Below are 23,033 nucleotides of genomic sequence, written 5' to 3' on the forward strand. Positions count from 1 at the left end.
GTTAAACCAGGCTCCAGTGGCTCATGCCTTTAATGCTAGCTACTTGGGAAGCTGAGATCAGGAGGATCATGGTTTCAAAGCCAACCCAGGCAAATAGTTCATGAGACCCCATCACCAAAATAAAAAGAGTAAAATGGACTGAAGATGTGGCTCAAGCAGTAGAGCGCCTGCTTTGCACACATGAAGCCCTGAGTTCAAACCCCAGCCTCTGCCAAAAAGAAGCTATTCAATACCTTATGTTCAGTTTCACTCTGGATACCTCTGAACATTTACCTTTAATTCTGTCCTTACCCCTCAGCAACACTCTCCTATTCAGTTTACATACACTTTCTCTGGAGGTGGAGAGAAGAAGCCAGCTCATCTGCCTAGTGGACATTTCCACTCAACCACAAGCTTTCTAATTTCTTACCAGTAAAAGGACCTAAAACTGAACTCAATTCCCTCCAACTGGCTCTCCTTCTGGAATGCTGTGTTTCCACATGGTATCCATATCCTAACAGGACAGAAACTATGGAGTCATGTTTGATTTTTCTCAACTCTTTAGTCCGAGCCCCAACTCTTTCATCAGTCACTAAATCCTCTGTGCACTTTCTATGTAGGGAATCCCAGGATTTTCTGTCTATTCTCATCACAAACTCTGACTTACTCCCCTCGTACTTAACCTCTCCACTTTGCTAGCAATTTCTAGGTAGTCTCTTTGAATTAACCTTTCCCCTCTAGATCACCCTAAGTAGGGATTGTAAAATAATTCTCTTGAATCATGGTTTGTTTACAGTGCTTGGGAGGCTGAGGTAGGAGGAGAGTGAGTTCAAGGCCAGCCTGAGCTACTTAACAAGTTCCAGGACAGCCTCGACTATATATAGCAAGACTTTATCTCCAAAATCAAACCAAACAACAAATCCGCCTGCTTTAATCATTTGCCGCTCTTCCTTGGAAACATTTAGTGACTCTCCACATTTCACTGTAACTTTCAAACCCCTACAGTTCATATTCAAGGTCTTTTATAATATCTTTCATTGCTTCCTAACCCAATTCTTTGCAGGCAGGCTGTTCTACTAAAGCCTGATTACTGCTGCAGCTACGCCTTTGCCTAGGATGTTTTTTGTCTATTTAACAATTACTCTCTAAGCTCCAGGTAACGTTTCAGTTTATCCTACACTTTTCCATAACCTCCACAACTCAGCGATTACAGATTCTGAAGAATTACAGCTGCTAGTATCTGATTCTCTTTTAGCATTTCATTATACACCATCTCCGCTTTTTTGCCTTTTTTTCCTTTCTTTACATCTATCATTTTCATGTTCCAGAGACAATGCCATAATTCTGTGACTCCCACAAAACTTAGACCTGGGTTGGGCACAAAATGGACACAATATATAGAAAATCTAAGGACAAAGATGAGTTTTGGACATAACTGAGGGACTGAATATTACTATTAATAGTTAACATTCATATATGTGCTAGGTATTCAGGTAAGTATTACATGCACTCATTCATCTAAATCATACAACAATCCTATGAAATGGTAATCATCATAATTCCCATCTCACAGATGAGGAAACTGAGTCACAGAGCTAAATAATTTCCTCAGGCTTACAAAGTTAATAAATGAAACCCAGGTAGTCTAGTTCCAGATGTATTCTTAATCACTTTGTTGTATCCTCACTCCTCACTAATGAAATGAGTTGTAAAGAGGGTGGACCAAAACCGGGAGAGCAAAGTTTAAGCAATGATATGAAGCAGCTGAATAAAAGTGGATAAGGAAAAAGAGAAAGGGCAAATGTGAGTTAAAGAACAGGGAAGGGAACCATGGTAGAAGGAGAATGCCGACAAGGAAAAGTTGATAAGCAAAAGGTAAAAGCAGACAGTCCGTGTGGGTTGGGGAGATGAGGAAGGCCCAGAAGACCTTGAGGAAAAGGCTGCCATGCAGGCAGAGTGCAGAGCACAAGGGAGGAAAGGTGGATCTTACAGGGTGGTGAGGACCTTCTTGTAGGTGTTGGGCTTCGGCACAGGCACTCGGTGGAGCTTCTGCGTTGGGCTGAGACCAACACACAACAGTGACTCATCTCGACAGGTACAGAGCTCACATATGTTGGTGTACGGGGTGGCATTCGGTTCCGTTTGCACAGTTAGAGCACTTTCTGTGGTGGGATTTACAGAATGTGCAATAGTGGTACGTTCCAGACCAGACTGAAGCTGTTCTGAATGTGGAGGTGTCACCTCAGGGTGCTGTGGAGGAGGAGTTGTGGTGTTATTTGCCTCTGTAACTGCCAACGTTGGACGCTGAGCCTGATCTTGACCTGATGTTGAAGGCTGAATTTTAGTCTCTGCAGCTGGCTTTGGAGGCTGAGTTGAGGTCTCCTGCACGACGGGAGAAAGGTCAGCTCCTGTGGTGGTTTCTGTAGTTATGGTTAATTCCAGGTCTGAAGGTTGAAATGTGACACTGGGTGATGTTGGGTACTGAACTTCATCCTGACCTGGTATCGGAACTGTCATCTCCTGTTGTACTGGGAATTGAGGTACAACCTCCATAGGGGGCTCTGTAAGCTGAACTGGGGTCTCTTGCATGGCTGGAGAAGGCTCATCTTCAGTAATAGGTTGTACAGTTATGCTAAGTTGGAGATCCACAGGTTGAATTGTGCCTTCAGTCAGACCTGGATGCTGAGCCTGTACCTGGACTGGATGTGGAAGTGTCACTTGATGGGGCTTTGGAGGAGGAGTTCTAGTCTTCTTCACAGGTGGAGAATTTTTAACCTTTGTAGTGGGTTTGGAGGTTATGGGGAGCTCCAGATCCAAAGGTTGAATTGTGACACTGGACATTGAATACTGAGATTCATCCTGACTTAGTAATGGAACTGTCATCTCATAAGGCACTGGAGGTTGAGCTGTGGGCTGTGGCTGGCCTGGAGAAGTCTGAACCATGGGATGTGGCTGGGCTGGAGAAGGCAGAGCTATGGGCTCTGGCTGGCCTGGAAAAGATTCGATATTTTCCAGGAATTTTAGAGTCTGGGAAGGGGAACTAGACTGGGTCGGAGAAAATTCAAGTTGTTCAGTGGCATCTGTAGGGTTTTGGGTGTCCTGCTGGACTGGAATGGGTTCAAACTCCACAGTGGTCTGTGGAGTCACAGTAATCTCATCCACATGGTTAACTGTGGTTTCTTGCAAATTTGGATGCTGCTTTCTAAACATTATTTCTAGATCTTGAGGTGAAAATGATATGCTATCTCCTAATGGAGGAAGATCACTAACCTCCTCAGAGGATTCTGGAGACTGAGTTGGGAGTTGTGGCTGAATTGGTGAAAGTTCAGTATTCACAGGGGGCATTACAGGAGGAACTGAGCTCTCCTGCTGGCTTGGAGAAGGTTCCTCAGGAAGCTCTTCTGGCTGAGCTGTAGCCCCTTGACTGACTGGAGAAAGTTCATCCTTTTCTAAGGGTTCTGGCTTCTGAGTTATAATCTCATGCTGGGTTTTCAAAGCTTCAGACTGTTCGGAGGACACTGAGGACTGAGCCAGTTGTTCCTGCTGGGGTGGAGGAGGTTCAGACTCCTCAGCATGCTCTGAGGCCTGGGCTGGAGCAGTCATGTGAATTCCAGAAGGCTGAACCTCCCCAGGAGACACAGATGGCTCAGCTGCTTGTTCCTTCTCACTGAGAGAAGGTTCTGCCCCTTCAGCAAACTCTGAAGGCTGAGTTGGAGAAGATGCAGCCTCCCGGGTAGGCTCTGGACTTATGGTGATTTCCACATCCACAGGCTTACCCGTAACGCTGGGCGAGGTATCCTGTTCAGCTTGATCCTGAGCTGGAGGTTGAACTGTCACCTCTGGAGCTGGAACTGGCTGAAGGTTTGCAAATTGGTGTGGAGTTCCAGCCACAGTCTCATCAAGTCTCTGATGTTGAGCAGCATCCTTCTTCAGTTTCCAGCGTGAAACAATAAACTTTGCTACTTTTGAAATCTGACGATCAAGAGGTGGAACAGGTATATCAAATGTTTGGCTCTCTGAAGCCTGATCTAAGCTGACAGTCTGAGTCTTACTTTGAAGTGGAGGAGGCAGAGTGGGGCCCTGATTCTGTTCCCTATTGGGCATCGGCACCGCTTCTGGGTTTAGCTCGTCACTCAGCTCCTGATGTGCAGCAGCAAATGGATCTGGCTCTGGAGACGGCTGCCTACCAGAATCCCGATCTAGGAACTGAAGCAAACTGTCAGTCAATAAATGAGGTGGGGCAAACACCTGTGAGGGAGCAGATGACCCCAGGTAATCAAAGCCCCCCCAGGTCGGCCGGGGGTGTGAACATCTGCTGCAAGCCAGGAAGGCGGTCCAAGGAGTGTATGGACCAGGGCTCAGTTGGCCCAGGTGCTTTGGAGGTCAGCTGGACCAAGTCCTGGGTCCTACTCAGAATGGGAAATCCCTGGACCAACAACCACAACTCTAGCGACATAAAAAGGAGCCTTGGGGCCCAAATCATTAGAGGGGGCATGACATGCAACATGGACATGTAATAGACTAAACGAGAGTCAAGGGAGTAAAGCCTCTGGCAGCTTTTTCCCTAGCTCACCTTGGCAACAGTGCCTGCCCGGCCCCACCCTTTCTTTATAACCTTTTTGTTTAGGAAACAGAAAATTTTGTAAGACTCAGCCCAGTTGGGCTCCATGCCCTGCAGTGAAGAGCCTTTTCCCACAGAGACAGGACCCAAACTCCATTCCCCTAGAGGAGGCGCAAAAGCCTTGTACAGGGCCCCTCCCCCACAGTGAGGTGGGGTTGGAGCTCAGACCTAGGGGCAGCAACCCATTGGGTATGGTGTGACAGTGGGGCCTCTGGGGATATTCTCAGGGCTAGTCCAGTTCTGGCAGCTTCTCCTCTTTCAAGCTGACACCCAGAGATAGTCTTCTCCCCCTGGCTGAACTGCTTCTATAAGAAAAGCAACTCACTGTGAAATTGTTGGGGTACTTTAACTTGCAGCCCACCTAGCCTAAAATTCAGCTATAACTGGCATGACCCTTGGGTAACCTCGTGAAGAGGAAGATAGCCTTGAAACAGGGTTGTAGAACATGGTAAACTGTCAATTAAAAGCTGTAACCTCGGACAGAGCTGTGAGGAATTGCCCATTAGAGCCATGCAAAAGTTCGGGACTGAGATGAAAGGCACCATGCAGAGATAAGCACCCATTCCTGCCTTTCTTTGTCTCCACTTGTAAATAAACTTTCCAAAACAGGACTCCCCTGCTGTTCTTATCTAAACCTTAGGTTTCTATTCCACTACTAGCCCCTAATTTATGGGAGAACGCATTCCTTGTAACCTGATAAGTAAACCTCTGGTGTTTCCCCAGTTCCCAATAAATAATATTACCCCACCACCAGGATGTGGGCAAGAACAGGAAAATGTGACCCCAGGGGCATGAGGAATTCCTATGTGACGATTATTGATGCTTTAAAGAGTATAAGACCTGCTTAAACTTTGCTCTCAGGGTCCTTGTTGAAACCTGCTGCGTCAGGCGGATGCTCGGACCCTAGCTAGCTAGAAAATAAACCTCGCCTTGTGACTTCCTTTGTCTCGAGTGTCCTTTGTCCTCTCAGAAGGTGGCCAGCCTCATACCCTAACACGGGGCCCTGATTCTGTTCCCTATTGGGCATCGGCACCGCTTCTGGGGGTCTCAGGCAGGTTTAGCTCGTCACTCACCTCCTGATGTGCAACAGCAAATGGATCTGGCTCTGGAGATGGCTGCCTCCCAGAATCCCGGTCTAGGAACTGAAGCAAACTGTCAGTCAATAAATGAGGTGGGGCAAACACCTGCGAGGGAGCAGATGACCCTAGATGATCAAAGTCCCCCTGGTCTTCTGGGGGTGTAAACATCTGCCACATGTCAGGAAGGCCGTCCAAGGAGTGTGAGGACCAGGGCTCAGTTGGCCCAGGTGCTTCGGAGGTCAGCTGGACCGAGTCCTGGGTCCTACTCGGAATGGGAAATCCCTGGACCAACAACCACAACTCTAGCGACATAAAAAGGAGCCTTGGAGCCCAAATACCTAGTATAGACATGACATGCAACAGGGACAGGTAAGTAGACTAAGCTACAGTCAAGGGAGTAAAGCCTCTGGCAGCTTCTTCCCTAGTTTACCTTGTCATCAGTGCCTGCCCGGCCCCACCCTTTCTTTATGACACGTTTGTTTAGGAAACAGAACATTTTGTAAGACTCAGCCCAGTTGGGCTCCATGCCCTGCAGTGAAGAGCCTTTTCCCACAGAGACAGGACCCAAACTCCATTCCCTTAGAGGAGGCCACAAACGCCTTCTACAGGGCCCCTCCCCCACAGCGAGGTGGGGTTGGAGCTCAGACCTAGGGGCAGCAACCCATTGGGTATGGTGTGACAGAGTGGGGCTTCCGGGGATGTTCCCAGGGCTAGTCCAGGTCTGGCAGCTTCTCCTCTTCCAAGCTGACACCCAGAGATAGTCTTCTCCCCCTGGCTGAACTGCTTCTATAAGAAAAGCAACTCACCTGCAAACCAGGGCTAATTAGGGTGCAGGCAAAAGAGTGTACATTACAGTTATTTACTAGACAATGCTGCCATTTCCTCTAAACTCCCAGTTCCATGGTTCATGATTCACCACTCCCTTACCTGGGGCTACCAGAGCATCAGGAGGGGTCTGCAGGAGGGGTCCTGGGCCTGACACAGAGGGTTAGAATCTGAGATGGCCCTTTACATTGGCTTGGGGAGGCATCCCCACCCCGTCTTGGCTCAACACAGCGAGAATCTAGCTGTGACATCACAACGTCTCAGAGGTCTACCCCGTGCACATGTGGACAGGCATTGACTTCCTTCAGAGCCCTTCTTACAATAACCTATTTTACTGTATGTTTATTATCCACTACAGCCTAGCATGTAAAGTCCCAGAACAGGCTTCATCCTGTTTATTCCTCTTGACTTGCACAGGGCTGGACACATGCTGATGGTTTTAAAATGGAACAGATTCCAAAAGTCACCTCATTTAAGGACGGATCTGTTCTAATCAGATTTCTGCAATCAATGCTAACTTCTTTCTCATTTCACAGGAAGCTTAGGCCTCCTAAAGTGTGAAGTGTCCTTGACTGGTTTCATTTAAACTGAACTAAAATCATTATTTTACATGGAAAAAGCTTCAAATACTTTTTCAGAATGAAGGGCAGACTGCAGGAGGTCCCTAAGGTGGTAATTAGCCAGGGAGACACTTCTCCTTTCCAGGAAACATCTGTTTGCACCAGAGAGACACCTCTGCCCTCGGTCAATTAAAAAAAAAAAGCTATAAAACCCAATTTCCAACCTGGTCCGCTGCATGCCCCCATGCAGCCTTTCCCTTCTCTACAAAAAAATCTTTCTGACCTTTGCTGCTTGAGTCCACTTTGATTTCTATCTCAGAGTGGACCAAGAACCCTCAACACCTGAAAATTCCTGCATATCACCTGCATATCAAGAAGGCAACCACACTGTCTCCACCATTTCAAGACAAAATACTTCACAACTTCAGGGTAAATTAAATGATCAAAAACCCCTAAGTTCCCACTGGCACGAAACACACTTTTTGCTCCTCCCCTTTTAAAACATCCTATACATAGTAAGTAACGTCTACTTCCTTCTAGAAATTACCTTGGCTATGTAATCCCTGATTAAGGACTTTCATATAATTGATTTATAGAAAGCTTCATTGGAAGGCAAAATATTCTCCTTGAGACATGGGGAGACACTGAGATTTAGGCAGTCCTACAAAGTTGAAAGGCATAGTGGTTTTCACATCTGTAACATAATGGCATAAGGCTGAAGTTCTTACTTTGTTCCTAATCCCTGGGATCCTGATTGGGAAGAGTTCTAAAAAAGACTTATGTTCAAGCATCCTGGCCTCTCAAACTACTGCAGAGGGAGCCTAGCTCCTCTCTTGGGTCCAAAACTGTACTAGTACTCAGAGGCCTCAGTCCTGCTCTCCATACCTCAAACATGAACTCAGACTCAAGGCTGGACATTTAGGAAAAGCCCCAGAAATCCCTGCATTCAATTCAGTTTCAGAGTTTCCCATTTGCTAAGAATGATACATGAGCAAATCCTCCAAATCCTGTTGGCTGTTTTCAATCATGGCTACACTGGCTAAGGAACCCTTGAGCTTTCCTCTCCACATACTTGAATTAACTCCTGCAGTTCTTCACTTCTGGCATCTACTGTCTCTTCAGTGGGTCTGTATTCTTCAGCTCTTTTACCACTATTGAAATAAATTGAGAAATTTCCTTGTTCTAAACATCCTGCATATAATGATAGCACCCAATAATGAGTCATTCTTTTTAAATTTTAATTTTTTTTTCTTGGAGACAGAGTCTCATTGTGTAGCTCAGGCTGATCTTGAACTCACAGTGCTCTTGCCTCAGCCTCCCCATGCTGAGATTACAGACCTACATCAGCATGTCTGGCATGAGATGGTCCTTGAAGTTCAAAAAGCAGGAAGGGAAAATATTTTCCTAAAAATGTCCTCATTTTACACTACAATTTCTAACATAAACACGTGTTTAAAAACACATATGAAATATCAACTCTGTTTGGTTCAAAAAACTTTGTAATTTTAGGAACAAGAACTAAGAATGACAGGAAGTTGGATTCAAAAATGTTCAAAGATTGAATAGTAAGACACGGGATGGGGGCAAAGTGAGTTCAAAACTGTTAGAGAGACCACTGGACTAGTAGACACCTTACAAAGAAGCAAGGGACAATTCTGTACTCCTTGCCAACCAAAAATCCACTGGACACAATGCGCACAGCTCTAGAGAAAGCATTGGAAACTTTTATTGGCAGAAACTGCATCATGTATCTACACACAATACAACTTTCTTCAAAGCAAACTAGGAGCATCAGGCGTTTGGTCAACAGAGACAATATTTTCAGTCACTTTTCTCACAAATGTCACAAGACCATCGTTATTGAAATAATGTAGTGAATGAAAGCATAATATGGAGTGTTTTAGATATCCACATTTTCACCCATTTACCTTTTCACAGTAACTTTATTGTCTCATTGAAACTGAAGGCCACTGATTTCCAACTGACAAGTGGAAGCTCTGCCCCCTACAGACCCTTGCCTTCTTGCATCACATACACTGAGAGAGGTTTGGTGGGAGAACAGATGCTCTGCTCCTACCTGTGCATTAGCCACTGGAGCCTGCTCTGCTGCATTTGCTAGCAGCCGTGCCTCTGACTTAAAACCCTAAAGCTCAAGGGCCATGGGTTCTAGAAAAAACTCAGTATCAATCAGACAACCATTTCTAGGTATCCATGCTTGCCTTTTTCTGCTCAAGCCCTTTCATGAGTAGGCAAAGAACTGAACATTTACCCAAGAGTTTATGGAAATCAATAGATGGTGATTTTGCTGAGATAACTGATGACTACAAAGAACAACTATTTTAGCATAAGGCAAGTTCAGTTCTTAACCAAAATTAGAGAAACACTACTTCCTTTGTCCTCCTAAGCTTCTTGGCAGGAAGTCTGCTCTCACATTTGAAACTGAAACACTGTCAGGTGTTGCCTAAAGGGAAAACCTGTGATGTAAGGCACAGAAACTACCCAGAACTCTAGTAGCTTAGCAAGAGATAGGCCTAAGAAGTAGCTAAAAAGTAAGTTTTAGAAAGGAAAAAATGAGAGATCCTTTTCCTCTTCCCCTCCCTGCACTGAGAACAGACCTTCCTCCAGTTCATCCAGAGGCTCCTCCCTGATGCCAACTCCAGGATTCCTGCAGTCACAGGGTGGCAGTACCACTTCTGCAGTGCAGAAGAGCTTCAGGCTTGGCTTCTTAAGTGGTGCTCCAAGATCTTCACTTTCCCATTTTTCAATGTCAGAAATCTCTGAAGCTGTTAGGATTTTGAATCAAAGATCCTTCCTGAGATTTTGTTTTGGTTTGTTTTTGTGGTGCTGGGGATCAACCCCAGGGCCTCACACATGCTAGGCAAGCACACTACCACTGAGCCCACATCCCTGACCCCCCCCCTTACAATTTTAATGTAGAGAAATAAAAACTGAGCTCCAGAATCACAACAGTTGAGGTGTCCTATAGTTTCAATACCAAGTAAGATTTGCAAATAAATTACTAAGTATAGCTAACTTTTTTTTATTACACACCTCACATGGGCTCCACCATGAAGTGTGAAATTATTATTATTAATTCTAGGTGGTGTGCCAATTCAGATATATCCACTCACCCTCAACAGTAGGTGGGCTCTTACATGTACTCCCCACAACCCAGTTCAATCCTGTTTAAAGTCTAGGATTACAATGAGTGTGGTTAGTCAAATTAATTTTACAAGCTTTACCTTAACAACCCTTTTTGACCACCAACTGAAACCAAAGTAGTAATCTGCCAGTTCTTGGCATGGTAAGCTGTTTAGGGCCAGGGCCTGATGTTGAACTGCCTTATGCCTGGTATCAAGACAAACCTAAAGTCAGAAGAATACAGCCACCACAAATGTCACAAACTGCTGGAGACTTTATTTTGGATACAGATGAAATTCATCAATACTCGTTTCATAAAGAGATTGTGATGATTACATGGATAAGAAGGAACATTTTAATACTGTATTCATAGTGAGCCCTAAATAAATGTTATTTATTATTCCTAAGTCATAGTGCTTTCCTGAACCATTTTTTGGGCCCCTGATAATTTGGAAGGCTTTTGTGACATCTGGTGGTAATGATGATGAAGGAGCCCTGCAGCAAAAGTATGGGGCTGTGAGTGAGCAAAGAATTGTTTCTGTCTTCCCATCCACTAGCTCCTGCTTGAGAATCTGACCTAAAAAGCAAATGAACCTGACACTCACTCGATCTCCAAGCTACTAATCCTTGTTAGATGAAGGAATACCCATGTCTCTATGAATTTTACAGGCAACTAAAACTGTTAGAGGCTCACCTGCAATAACAAGCTTCTTTGAGAATGCAAATTTCTCTAAGTGTTAAGTCTAACTATTTTACACATCACTTCTTTCTCTACTACCAGTTCATAACCTCCTGAACTATGTGAGGGACTCATAGCTTATTCTTTTCTCATTCTCAGAACCAAACACAGTTCTTAGCAGAGGACTGGTGATTTCCGTTCCCCAACTAAAGCTTCCTGTCGGGAAAGAGGAACGATGGCTGATTTTTAAGTATCCAGTACTACAGGGGAGGCTAGTCTGTACTGTGAGTAACAGTGGAGTTTTTCTGGACAACCGGGAAGCTTCAGAGGGTCTGAGTCCCAGGGTAGTACGGATAAGTTTTACCTTGGATAACCTTGCCAAATTCTTGCTGGCAACCATTTTCCTTCATGCTGGGGTGGAGGGGTGTCTCTCAAGGTGTCTAGGCCTTTCCTTTCCTTTCTGTCTTTATAAAAAGTAGAGGAGAGAGAGGGAAAGAGAGAGAGAGAGAGAGAGAGAGACTGAGACTATATGTACCTGCCAAAGCATAAAAGAACACTCAAACTAGATGACAATGGGTAGGTGGGCGTAACCCAAGGCCCTGTGTTAAGTAAATAAATAAATATAATATGACTGCCTTCTCTCAATTATACATTGACAGTGTTGAACATTCCCTTCATTACTTTATCACTGATGGGCTTTACACTGTGAAGTTCTCAAAAGTTAAGCTTATGAAATGATCTCAAAAGAGCTCTAAAAACTCTTAACTGTTTAAACTGTTTTGTTACATCTAAATGGCTATGAGACATGGTCACAGGATAGAAGCAGTACATAAATAAAGATGTCTGACAGGTAATCACTTCAATCACAGAAAGTGGACCCAGGATGGAAGAGGGGATTGAACACTGTAGAGAAGTGGATGGAGTATATGTGGAGTCAATACTGAGTAGAGTTCTCAAACTCAGTCAAGATTAAACCAAAAAGAAAAGTGATATGGACAAGAATAGGCAGCAAGGTCATAGCAAGGAGCCAATCAGGAATAAAGTGGCCCTTGAAAAAGGGACGGGGCTTGCACAGGGCTGGCACTCACGGGGTCTCTGCGAAGGCCTGGGCCAGATGCAGTCCCTCTCCAAATTCCTCCTCCCAGCAGTGGTCCCCGAAAACAAATGCTCATCCCCCGCCTCCACTCACATTCGCAGACTTGAACAGTAGGTGGCGCTGTAATAAAGAACAGAACCTAACGAACCCGAAACAGGACACACCAGGGAAGAAAAAAAAAAAATCACATTTTGCAAACTGTGACCCCACCAGGGGTCACCATACCCTCGTAATCGAGGGCTGCAGCGATCACTGTGCCTGCGGACTGTGGGAGGCGGAGGTTCTCACAAAGTCCAGCCTCATGGCCTCCAGCCACCAACCTGCGTGGCCAGACCACGGTCGCCGCTGCACATCCCAGCTCCGCAGTCAGTGCGGTGGGAAGATCTCCGAGCACTGCTGCAGGGTGAGCTCCACCACCTGGTTCTGGAACACCATGGTCACGGGCACGGTGGTCTCCTCCGTCTCAGGCCGCAGCAATGTGGGCCCGAACACAATGGCCACGCTCTGCAACGACATGCGGTTCTGCTCCCCGTGCTCGATCACCCTGGGCAGGGGTGGGGTGGGATCAGCGCCCAGAGCTGGGAGTGGGGACGGGGTAGGGCGGGCATGGGTGCTTCAGCCACGATCCACCGTCTTCCCACCATGGGAAGGCTGTCCTACTCACCTGCACAGGTGCTGGAAGAGCACCCGCAGCGTGTCGAGGTTGGGGGCGGGCAAGGTGCGCACCAGGTCACGCACACAGCGGCTGCGCTGGGCGTGGTCCTGCAGCTCTGCGCAAGGGAAGGTCCAGAGACGGGGTCCGCTTAGAGTGTGGAAGGGGTCTGCTAGCGTCCCCGTCCTCTCTCCCTTCCCTCTCCCCAGCTGCTCACTGATGGCCACGATGAACTGGCTGAAGTGTGAGAAGGGGAAAAGGGGCTCAGGCAGCTCTCAGAAGAAGTGCTTCAGGGCGCCCGTGATCACGTGGACGTCCTCCCAGAGCCCATCGTCCAGGTCCAGACGCTCATCTGCGGCCAGGGAGGGGGAAGAGAGGACCAAGGGGAGGTCAGCACCCCTGCATCATGCCTTCAGGCCCTGGGACAGGGGGTGGGGTCAGGCCTCACCGTGGTCCACCTTATAGCGCAGCTTCTGGATGGTGGCCAGGTTTCCACTGATGCGGTAGAGCCCGTCAGTGTCCAGCCCTAGGGGGAGAGGGAGATACTGACTCTGGGGGGTGGCTAGAGCCCCTGCTGATTCTGTCTCTGGCTTCCAGTTCTCTCTCCCTCCACCCTGTGCCCACCCAAGGACCTCCCGGCTTTAGAGCTGGAGGGAGGCCACCGAACACCGGAAGCCTCGCTCAGCTCATGTGGTGCATACCCCGAGCCTCGACCGTGCGGATGCACTGCTGCACAAAGCGTGGCACCGGGCTCCTCTCGCGTTCACACAGGGCGGCCAGTGCGCAGCCGAACACCTGGTCTGGGACAGAAGGTCATCAGCGCCACCTGGTCCCGCGCCACCTGTGCCCAGTCTCCGGCAAGCCACGGATACCTTTGATGTAGCCCTTCTCCTGTAGCGACTGCATTGTGGGCCTCCTCTGTAGGAACTTGCGGAGCTTATGCCGGACCCTACTAAAGTCGCTCTCCACGCTCGCGGTGCTCAGTGCTAGTGAGGCTGCCACAGGGGAACCCGGTTGGTCTGTGGCCTTGGGGCTTGCCTGGCAGTCCCCAACCAGAGCATTACCTCCCACCCCCAAGAGATAAGACTCCAGGATGCTCTGCTCTCCCTCTTCCCCACCTCCACACACCTGCACTCTGGCGCGCATCATCCTCTTGCCAGTTTCCCAGGCGCTCACTAGACCCGAAGTCTGCGCTGCTGATCTCACTTTCCTCTCCAGGGGCAGATCTGCAGACTGGAATCAGCAGCCTCAGAGAGGCAGGGCCTGAGGCCAGCTGGGGTCTCTCAGAATGGACCGGATATGCCCCCCAGGCGGAGTTCTCCCTTCTCTTAATGGGTAAACTTCCCTCACCTCCTCCAGGGAATCAGAAGTTCACCTTCGTTGACTGCAGAGCCCTTAAGGTGTGGGAGAGTCATTCTGTTCTCTTCCACCCTTTCTTATCCTAGCCACCCCTACCACCCCCCAGTTTTTGGCCTCATTTCTCATATTTTCCTCAGCTATATACACTCCACTAGACTGACTCCCAGTTGTGCAATTCCAGTTGGGGCACTATTAACTGCACCAGCATAATCTCCTTGCATCTGGATTCCTGCATCTGGATTTAATACAGATCATGGTCAAAAACCACCGTGTTATTGCCAGGCAAATAACTGTCAGAGAGGCCCTGCCCTATCTCTACTTATGTAATTGATAATGGTAGACTTCTGGAACAGGGCATGTAGCTCAGTGGCAGAGCACTTGTCTAGTATGCAAATAGCCCTGGGTTATATCTTCAGCAAACACACACCCAAAAACGGCTGGGTGTGGTAGCTCATGCCTATGAGCCTGGCTACTCAGGAGATGGAAGCAGGAAGATGGAGGTCCAGGTCAACCTGGGTAAAATTGAGAGACTGAAAAACAAACTAAAAACAAATAGATGGGACATGGCTCAAGTGATAGAGCACTTGCAAAAAACCAAACCAAACCAAACAAAAACCTGGGGGTAGGTACCAGTGAGAGAGGGGCAGGCATAAGGAAAGGGCAAAGGAGAGCAAATATGATGGGTGTAGTTTGTATTCATGTATGAAAATAGACTAATGAAACCTGTTGAGATTGTTCTAAGAAGGGGGGAGGGGAGATTAGGGAGGTTGGAGGGGGTGAAACCAATTAAGATATATTCTAAGCACTTATGTAAATGTCACAGTGCATCCCCCTGTACAACTATGATATGCTGATAAAAATATTAATAAGAAATTAAAATAGAAAAGACAAAAAAGTAGCCTGCCGAACTCAATCATTTTAAGTTTTATCTTCTAGTCTCAGCCTGTTCTTCCAGCCTGAGGCTGGTTCTCAGAGTATTTCCTCTCCCTCTGCCTCCCTTGAAATGGGAACATCCTCTAGGTTACTACCCAGGGGAAGTTCTAGCCCTTGGGTAGAGTACTCCTGCAAGGCCTCCTTAGGGCTGGCGTGATATGTGTAAGGAAGAGCCTTTCTTCTCTGCCATTCCAGCCATAAGGGGGCTATACCTGCAGGGAAGGTCCCTCACCCATGGTACTGGTGCCATGGAGTCTGGCCCATGTGGGCACAGCTGCCCTATACAATGTCTGGCTGCCCCCTCCCCACCAGCCCTGGAGGCCCAGGCTCTGCCTACCAGCTCCTCAATGCCCAGGGTGATGGCCTTGTGCCAGATGTTGATGATGGCCTCTGAGTCATGCTGGATCAGGTACTCTGAGCCACCGCAGCTCCGCAGCTGGAAAGACACAAGTTACTGGGTCATTTCTGGTTCCTGAGTCTACAGCGGGTAAGATGGGTACAGAGATGGAGGTAACCCATCCTTGACCGTAGGGACTCAGAACCTAATGGAGCAAAGATCCAAGTCTTCCTCCTCATTTAAAGCCATGGGTGACAGCATTTGTTACAGATGAACAAAGTTTTAGCAACTTCCTCCTGGGCACACAGCCAGCAAGAGATGGAGTACAGCTGTGCAGGGGTCAACTGCAGGGCCCCATCCTGTCTCCCTGTGAGCCACAGAGCATGGCAGGCCTCACCCAGAGCACTGGCCTGCAAAAAGGCAAGTGACAGAAACTTCCCATGGGAGACCCTGGCTGCTGGAACAACAATGAAGAAAACCTGAGAGAGAATCTGAAACTGGATCATGGCTGGTCCATGGCTGATTCCAAACACACTGAGCTGCTTGGAACATTGCCCCAGCTTGCCCTACATCTGAGCCTGGCCAGTGAGTCCTCTCACAGCTATCATGAAGAAGCGTAGATGAACCAAAACTCCAGAGGGAAGCTTTGTGACACAGAACTGGCAGCCTTGCTGACTTGGAAGGTTCCCTCATGGGTCTCTGGCTCTGGCTAATGGAAGTGCTCAGCTGCAGAACTGCTCACCAACCCCACGCAGTGAGAGGCAGAGACAGCAGAACCTGGCTCAGACAGCAGGGAGCAACTTCTAGAGTCAAGAGGACTGCCTTTTGGCTGCCTTCCTTTAAAAATTATAAATTGAATACTATTTAAACTGCTTTTTAAAATGACAAAAAGGAGGTTGGGAGTGTAGCTCAGGGGCAGAGAGCTTTTCTGGCATACAAAAGGCCCTGGGTTTGATTCCCAGTGCTGAAGAAGATGAAAATAAAATAAAGTTGAAAGCTACGTTGTCTAGTTATGAAACAATATTTCTTTTTCTTTTCTTCTATATATTTTTTTGTACTGGGGTTTGAACTCAGGCCCTTGTGCTTGCTAGGCAGGTGCTGTACCATTTGAGCCACCCCTCCAGCCCTCATAGCAATATAATTCATAAAGCATTTATCCTGTTGAATGCACAGGCAAGCTGAGCTGCCCCCAGGGCTGCCCTTTGGGGACTGTCACTCTAGGAGGATGAGGAAAGTGTGCTGTGAGGGCTTCCTGGGCCCCACAAAGCTGTCCATCCTTGAGGACAGAGAATTTGGAGTTGTCTCTTGAGGAAAATTCTGGAGTGGTCTACAGACCACCCTGAGTAGAGGGAGGATGACCACCAGCCAGCCAGGAGGTGGAGGGCTCCCTGACTTCTGCTCAGGCCCGTCAGCCTTCCCATCTACTCAAACAGCTTCCTGCCTCCCTAGCTTTGCTAGAAAAGACAACTCAAACAGGCCTCCTCTGAAACTTTCATCAGAAGCTTGGTCAGAGAGGTGACCTTTGCAGAGAACAGTTAGAAGGCTGTCCCTTGAGGTCCAGAAAGGAACATACCTAGCAATGTAATGTCCCTGCTCAATTTGATGCCATGGCAGACATTGCTAGTTGATCACAGAACTCTATCCTGCCAAGCTTCAAGAAAGCTCTAGAATTCTCAAGAAGGCTCCAGACCTAATGGTAAGAGTTGCTCATGAATGAAACTGGTTTTGCAACCCTGATCTGTGAATACCTTAGTTCTTGAACAGAATGAAACTTGGTGAATCATCAATTCCTTGCAAAACTGCTTTGTCTGAGCTGGGATGCAAGGCTTCACTTTTGGCTTTCTTCATAATATGCTACCTAAAGCAGCCCTAAAATCCCTACGTTGACCTCCATGGAGCTCTTTGGCAGGACACTGGTCTCATCACTCCACACCCCATGATCATAGAACTGCCTATTAGAAATTTTTTTAAAAGCTGAGGGTTAGCTTTGATTCCCCGAAAATCTGGATAGGATGTTTTTATGTTGTTATTGTTTTCAGCAATAAGAGCCATGTAACTGATGGAGTTTCTCTTTTCACCTTTGCTGCCAGGAAAACTGGAGCTAAATTTCTCTCAACAACCACCTTGGCACGAGTCAATCATCTTCCCTAATCATCCATCCTGACGCCATCTCTAACTTGTTTTCCTCGTTCTGGATTTTTTTTTTTTTGTGGATGTTAACAGCTCACTGCCTGTGCTTTTGTTGTGCTTTGCCTTATAGCTCTTAAGGACTGTTAAAAACAAGACAACCCTGTGACAGCAAAGGGTGTGGCACTATGAGGACCTTGCCTAAGTCTTCTCGCTCTTCCTGCTGGGGGAGCCTGACTAGGCTTGTCACTGCCCTGATTTGTTTACTGGGGACCCAGTCCAGATGAAAGCTGGGCTCTGGCAAGTGAGAGCAGTTTTCCTGGTCCAGCCTATCAGAGTAAGCAGCCTGAACAGAATCTCCTGATTTGTCTTAGGCCAACAGATGGAAGGAGGGTGGCCATTGTAGGCGTCAGTTTCATCTCCCAAAAACCTTGCTTTTTCCCACCCTCTGGGGCAAGGATTATTAACTCAGAGAGGAAACTGCAGAATCCATGATGGCCAGGCAGAAACACTGGACCTGGGATTAGGACGGCTTTGGCCTTGAGCTCTGAGATTTCCAGTCCCAAGTTCTTCCTAGGTTCTCCTTTCTGGGGGTTGCCTGCAGTGAGGGTCCCAGTCCATTAGTAAGCTCCTCTCTCCTGCCCACCCTCCCCACTTACCTCCAACACATTCTTCTTGCTGGATTTCTCTTTGGGGGCCCAGGAGAGAGAGGCCCCCTTCAGCTCCACTGTGTACTCAGGGGTGGAGAGCTTGGAAGGGTACCTCTGTGGAGAGAGGAGGAGTGGGGAGCCTTCAGCAGATGTGTCTGCTACAACACCCTGGCTCTGACATACCAGGCTCCCCAGCCTAAGCGACAGGCTGAGGCCACTGTTGTGGCTAGGCAACAGCCCTTGGGGAAAGGGGCCTGAGGGTTCCTGAAACCCCAAGGTCCTGGTGTTTCTTAGCCCTAGAGCCTGCTGACTGGCTTGTCCTCTGCCACCTGTCCACCCAGGGAAGGACAGAAAACGGGCCCATTCCTGTCCCTGTGAGCACCAGGCTCCAGTCTCCCTGCCCTCCAGACTGGAGCTGGCTACTCTCAAGGACTGCTCCCTAGCCCCCAGGTGGCTGGAAGGGCTTTTCCAGCAGTGACTCTGTCATCATCACCCCTTTCCCGCCAAGGTGCAGCTTCTTTGGCACTTAGGCATTGCTCTCTCAGACTGGTCTTTCCCAAAGTAGATCAGACAAAGAGCAGAAGGGATGGTCCCTGCTCCAGGATGGGCCTCACCAGGCCGCCTGCAGCTGAGGTCTTTGAGTCCTTGAAGAAGGTCGGGACACCACCCTCCAACACGGTCCAGGAGGTACTCCAGCGCTTCTTCCTAGGTGGGTGGGGCAGTGGGTTGGGCAAGACTTAGATTTGCTCCTGGGCTGGGCCCTCCCTCACTCCCAGGAGCAGGGCACAGAGCTTAAGAACACAGCCTGGGGCACCACTTGGGAAAACTGGACTCCTGCCTCTAACAGCTGGTAGCCAAGGGACCTTGGGCATCTATTTCTTGGTGCCTCAGTTTCCTCACAGGACCTCCTGTGAAGTCCCCGTGAGGATCAGTGAGAGCCTGGTACAGGGGAAGCACTCAGTGAACATCGCCATTCAGGCCCACCCTGCCCGGTTCTGAATGCTGACAGGCTCTCACCGGAGCCGCTTCCCCTTGTCCACCGTCTTGGTGCGATGGAGCACCCCTGCCTTGTCCAGAGTCTTGATCTAAGAGATAGAAGTGGAAAAAGGTGTAGTCAGAGGGTGAGCCACGAGGAGCACATATAGCTGCCCCTCAGTTGGCAGCTCTCTCCAGCCTGGGCCTGAGTCTCAGGTGAGACTTCCTCCCATCTCCCACCCTCTCCCTACTCTGCTGGCACTGGGACCTGTGGTTATATCCCACCTGCCCCCAGGACCTCCAGAAACCCCTATTTTCTCAGTGGAGGTCCTATCAAGAGTCTTCATGGCCTTTCTCTACCTTCCCCTCCGGAGGGCTGACCTGGGCTGGGGTATCACTGTCCTGGCTGGATTTGCGGATGTTTCGTGGGGCAGGGACAGGGACCTGGGGAGTTAGACCTGTCATATATCACCCCCTCCACTTTTCCCAGCGCTCTCCCTTCCCCTGTTGGTTACCTGGGGCAGCTCCCACTGAACAGAGGAGTCCTCTGGCTTGTAGAAGTATGGCTTTCCATGCTGGTCCTCCAACCTCACCCACTGTGGGGATAGGGATGGTCACGGCCCCTAGCCAAACTCATTAGATGGGGGGTGGGGGTGGGTGAAGGTTCCCTTCAACCAGAGTCCAAGGTAGCACCAGGGGCAGTTGCAGGTAACTGTTGTGGGCTGGGTTTGGTTCTTTGTAGGAATTGCAGTTTAGAGTCTTAAGGGGAAACCAGGTGCAGATCGCTCATGCCTGTAAGCCTAGCTACTTGGGTGGCTGACATCGGGAGGATCATAGTTCAAGGCCAGCCAGCACAAATACGTTTTAAAACACCATCTCCAAAATAAACAGAGCAAAATGGACTGGAGGTATGTCTCAAACCAGAAGGCCTGAGTTCAAACTCTAGTCTCCTCCACCACACACACAAAAAGTCTTAAGGGGAGCTCCTAGTGAGGAAAGTTGAGAGCAGTGACCCTGGGTCTGTCTGGGCCCATCTGCCAGTGCTGCCCCTACCTGCTCTTGGGTGAAGTGGTTGGTGTGGAGCATCTGTTTGTCGGGGCTGATGTGACAGGACCAGCCAGGGGGTGCAGTTAAGGGAGAGGTGGGGCCAGGCTCACTGAAGGAACCCACGGGGAAATAGACCTCTTCCGGGTAACTGGTCAGCAATTCGGGGTAGTCTGTCTCAGGGGTGGGGGGCTGCAGGGACCAGAAGATGGAGTCAGAGGTTCTCAGTGAGAGTACCGTCCCCTGCCCCCACCTTCTGTACCAGACCCAACCCATCACTCCCTGTGGCAGAGGGGGAGGCGGAGTCAGAGGCGCTCAGACTCAGCCCCACCCACTAGGCCCCGCCCCCACGCTCGACTCCCTGAGGAGTGGGAGGCGGGGTCAGAGGCCCTGGAGGAGGAGAACAGCCCCACCCACCGGGCCCCGCCCCTTGCTCTCAGGTCCATGAGGGCCAGGAGGCGGAGTCAGAGGCCCTGGACAACAGCCCCACCCACCAGGCCCCGCCCCTCGCTCTCGGGTCCGAGGGTCAGGAGGCGGAGTCAGAGGCCCTGGAGGAGGAGCACAGCCCCACCCACCGAGCCCCGCCCCTCACCCTCTGGTCCCTGAGGGTCAGGAGGCGGAGTCAGAGGCCCTGGACAACAGCCCCACCCACCGGGCCCCGCCCCTCACCCTCTGGTCCCTGGGGCTGCCAGGGCTCTTGCAGGGCTGCATCTCCAGCTCTTCCTCCGGCTCCTCCTCTGGCTCGTCCTCCCAGACTGTCTCGCCCGTCAGCGGGTTGTAGAAGAACACCCTGCGGCTCTCCTCATCCCAGTACTGGCCCCACTCTGCCTCAAGGCTCTCCTGGCTGCCCACTGAGGCCGGGGAGGTGGCCGGGCCGGTGGCGCCTTCAGCAGTCTCGAAGGGCGACTCCCAGGTGGTCACGCCCGTGTCGGGATCGTGGTAATAGGGGCGCCCGGTGCTCGCGTCCGTGTGCGTCTCCCACACCGGGCCGGATGGAGGAGCAGCGGCTGCGTGGGGCGAAGTGGCCCGCGGCTGCCGTTCTACGTTTGCGTACACGGGCTCCGGGGGTTCGTCCACCTGTGGAAGGCGAAGGAGACGACTTTCAGGGCAGCTCGAGGGTCACATAGTGCCAACTCGGCTACTTGCCACCTGGGCGACCTTCAGCCAGTCCCATTACCTCTCTGCCTCAGTTTCCCTGGGTGTAAGACATGTGCTCTGCCCATTCCAGAAGTTGTAGTGACCAGAATAAGATGTTCTTGAAAGTACTTTGTAAAGTAGTTAGCACCACAGATGGGTGGGTGATTATGTTATTATTTATTATTAACAATAAAACATTGATAATCCAGTTTTCATGACTGTATACTCAAAGAGGCAGGGACAGAGAAATGGCCTGGGACCTCCGTTCAGTGGTCCCCTTTTCAGCTTCAGCTTTGCCTTCCACAGCTCCAATGAGAGCTTCCACCCGTTCCTTCCCTCCCAGTCTAGAAAGCTCTGGGATTGGGTTGGGTTTGCAGATATGGGAGTCAGTTTCAGATGTGAGAGAGAGAGAGAGAGAGAGAGAGAGAATGATGATAATGAGGGTTTGGTTAATGACAGACTACAGATGTGATGGTGGTCACACAAGGTTATAAAGGAACTGAAAAATTCTTATCACCTAGTGACACTGTAGCCATGGTAAAGTCAGAGTATGACACGTTACTCATACATTTGGGGCAATGCTGTGTAAATAAATCTATTGTGCCACCAGTTATATAGAAGTACAGCACATAGGGCTGGAAGCACGGAGGTAGGTGTAGAAGTATAGCATGAAGCCCTGAGTTCAAATCAAAGTACTGCCAAAAAAAGTGTAGCACATATAATTAGCTATGTACAATACATACACTTGATAACAATAATTAGATAATGCTACTGGTTTGTCTGTTTACTAACCTATACTTTTTATCCATATTTCAAAGTGTTTTCTTTTGCTTAAAAAAAAATAGGTTAGCTAGTTGCCAGTGGCTCACTCCTGTAATCCTAGCTGATTGGGAGGACTGTGGTTCAAGAACAGCCCAAGCAAATAGTTTGAGACTTATCTCCAAATTAACCAGAGCAAAATGGTCTTGAGGTGTGACTCAAGTAGTAGAATACCTGCTTTGCAAATGTAAACCCTGAGTTCAAAATCCAGTGTCTCCAAAAAAATTAAAGTTTACTGTGAAAGTGTGTGCGTTACCCCGGCAGCTGCTTCATACATTGGTTGCTATGACTCCATGCAGACCACATCAAACGGTGTGAGCTGCACCACGTAGGTTTACGTGAGTACACTGCAGGATGTTCACATGACAACAAATCACCTAATGGTGCATTTTTCAGAATGTGCTCTCATGACTGTGTGTATGTAGAGACAGACTAAGACAAAGACTTAGTTGACTTGTAACAATTCAACTGAGTCTATAACAAAGACTCAAAATTGAAAAGCTATAAAATAACTGATATATTACATAACTTTTTTGTGTGTGTTGTACTGGGGATTAAACCCAGAGCTTTGTGCATACTAAAGAAGCATTCTACCACCAAGCTCCCTCTAGCCTTTTTTAATTTTTTATTTTAAACAGGGTCTCCCTAAGTTACCTAGCCTGGCCTCGAACTTTCAATCCTGCTGCCTCAGCTTCCTAAGTGTACCTTACTCTATAAGCGCAGGCTACCATGCCCGGCAAGAACATTTATAAGACAAAAAAAGAAACAATGCTGGGAGGATGTGGAGAAAGGGAAATCCCATACAGTGTTAGTGGGAATGTAAACTGAGGCAGCTGTTATGCAAAATGGTCTGAAAGTTCCTCAAAGAGCTCCAAATAAAACTTCCATGTCTCCAGAGCCCCACTATGGGTAAACACCCAAGGGAATGAAATCAGTAGGGTGGAGAGACATCGTCACTCGAAGGCTTAGAGCAGCTCTAGGTGTCCACTGATGGATGAGAAAAAGCGTGTACCCACACAA

General features: G+C 48.8%; 2 protein-coding genes and 1 long non-coding RNA gene across 13 annotated transcripts in view; 1 reads left to right on the forward strand and 2 right to left on the reverse strand.

Moving 5' to 3' along the window:
- LOC109676011 (leucine-rich repeat-containing protein 37A-like) overlaps positions 1-6,030 on the reverse strand; it is a 35,160-nt gene extending 29,130 nt beyond the window's left edge. For all 3 annotated transcript variants that reach the window (XR_012438480.1, XR_012438479.1, XM_074045429.1), the window contains exons 1-2: positions 5,674-6,030; positions 1,970-4,185 (exon numbers count right to left, since the gene is read on the reverse strand). Coding sequence is in view for 1 of the 3 variants with exons in the window: in XM_074045429.1 (XP_073901530.1) it covers positions 1,970-4,185; positions 5,674-6,030 (2,573 nt within the window). In the remaining 2 variants the exon portion in view is untranslated. The remainder of the gene's footprint in view (positions 1-1,969; positions 4,186-5,673) is intronic.
- The window catches only part of LOC109676018 (uncharacterized), a 183,709-nt gene that overhangs the window by 42,486 nt on the left and 118,190 nt on the right, over positions 1-23,033 (forward strand). For 4 of the 9 annotated variants that reach the window (XR_012438486.1, XR_012438487.1, XR_012438484.1 and 1 more), the window contains 2 exons: positions 1-12,383; positions 12,842-13,021. The exon at positions 1-12,383 is cut by the window's left edge. The exons of 3 other annotated variants lie outside the window; for them this stretch is intronic. This is a non-coding gene — a long non-coding RNA (uncharacterized lncRNA). The remainder of the gene's footprint in view (positions 12,384-12,841; positions 13,022-23,033) is intronic. 2 more of the 9 variants (XR_012438490.1, XR_012438489.1) reach the window with 1 other exon arrangement.
- The window catches only part of LOC109676014 (rho GTPase-activating protein 27-like), a 19,507-nt gene continuing 8,622 nt past the window's right edge, over positions 12,149-23,033 (reverse strand). The window contains 16 exon segments of the mRNA XM_074045430.1: positions 12,149-12,524; positions 12,645-12,750; positions 12,850-12,984; positions 13,081-13,158; positions 13,334-13,432; positions 13,505-13,627; positions 13,761-13,853; positions 13,856-13,865; positions 15,262-15,360; positions 18,048-18,152; positions 18,653-18,743; positions 19,056-19,123; positions 19,395-19,457; positions 19,529-19,609; positions 20,067-20,249; positions 20,727-21,134. Coding sequence (XP_073901531.1) covers positions 12,347-12,524; positions 12,645-12,750; positions 12,850-12,984; positions 13,081-13,158; positions 13,334-13,432; positions 13,505-13,627; positions 13,761-13,853; positions 13,856-13,865; positions 15,262-15,360; positions 18,048-18,152; positions 18,653-18,743; positions 19,056-19,123; positions 19,395-19,457; positions 19,529-19,609; positions 20,067-20,249; positions 20,727-21,134 — 1,920 coding nt within the window. The 3' untranslated portion in view covers positions 12,149-12,346.

This window comes from Castor canadensis, chromosome 11 (assembly GCF_047511655.1).
Source record: "Castor canadensis chromosome 11, mCasCan1.hap1v2, whole genome shotgun sequence".
Taxonomy (NCBI): Eukaryota; Metazoa; Chordata; class Mammalia; order Rodentia; family Castoridae; genus Castor; species Castor canadensis.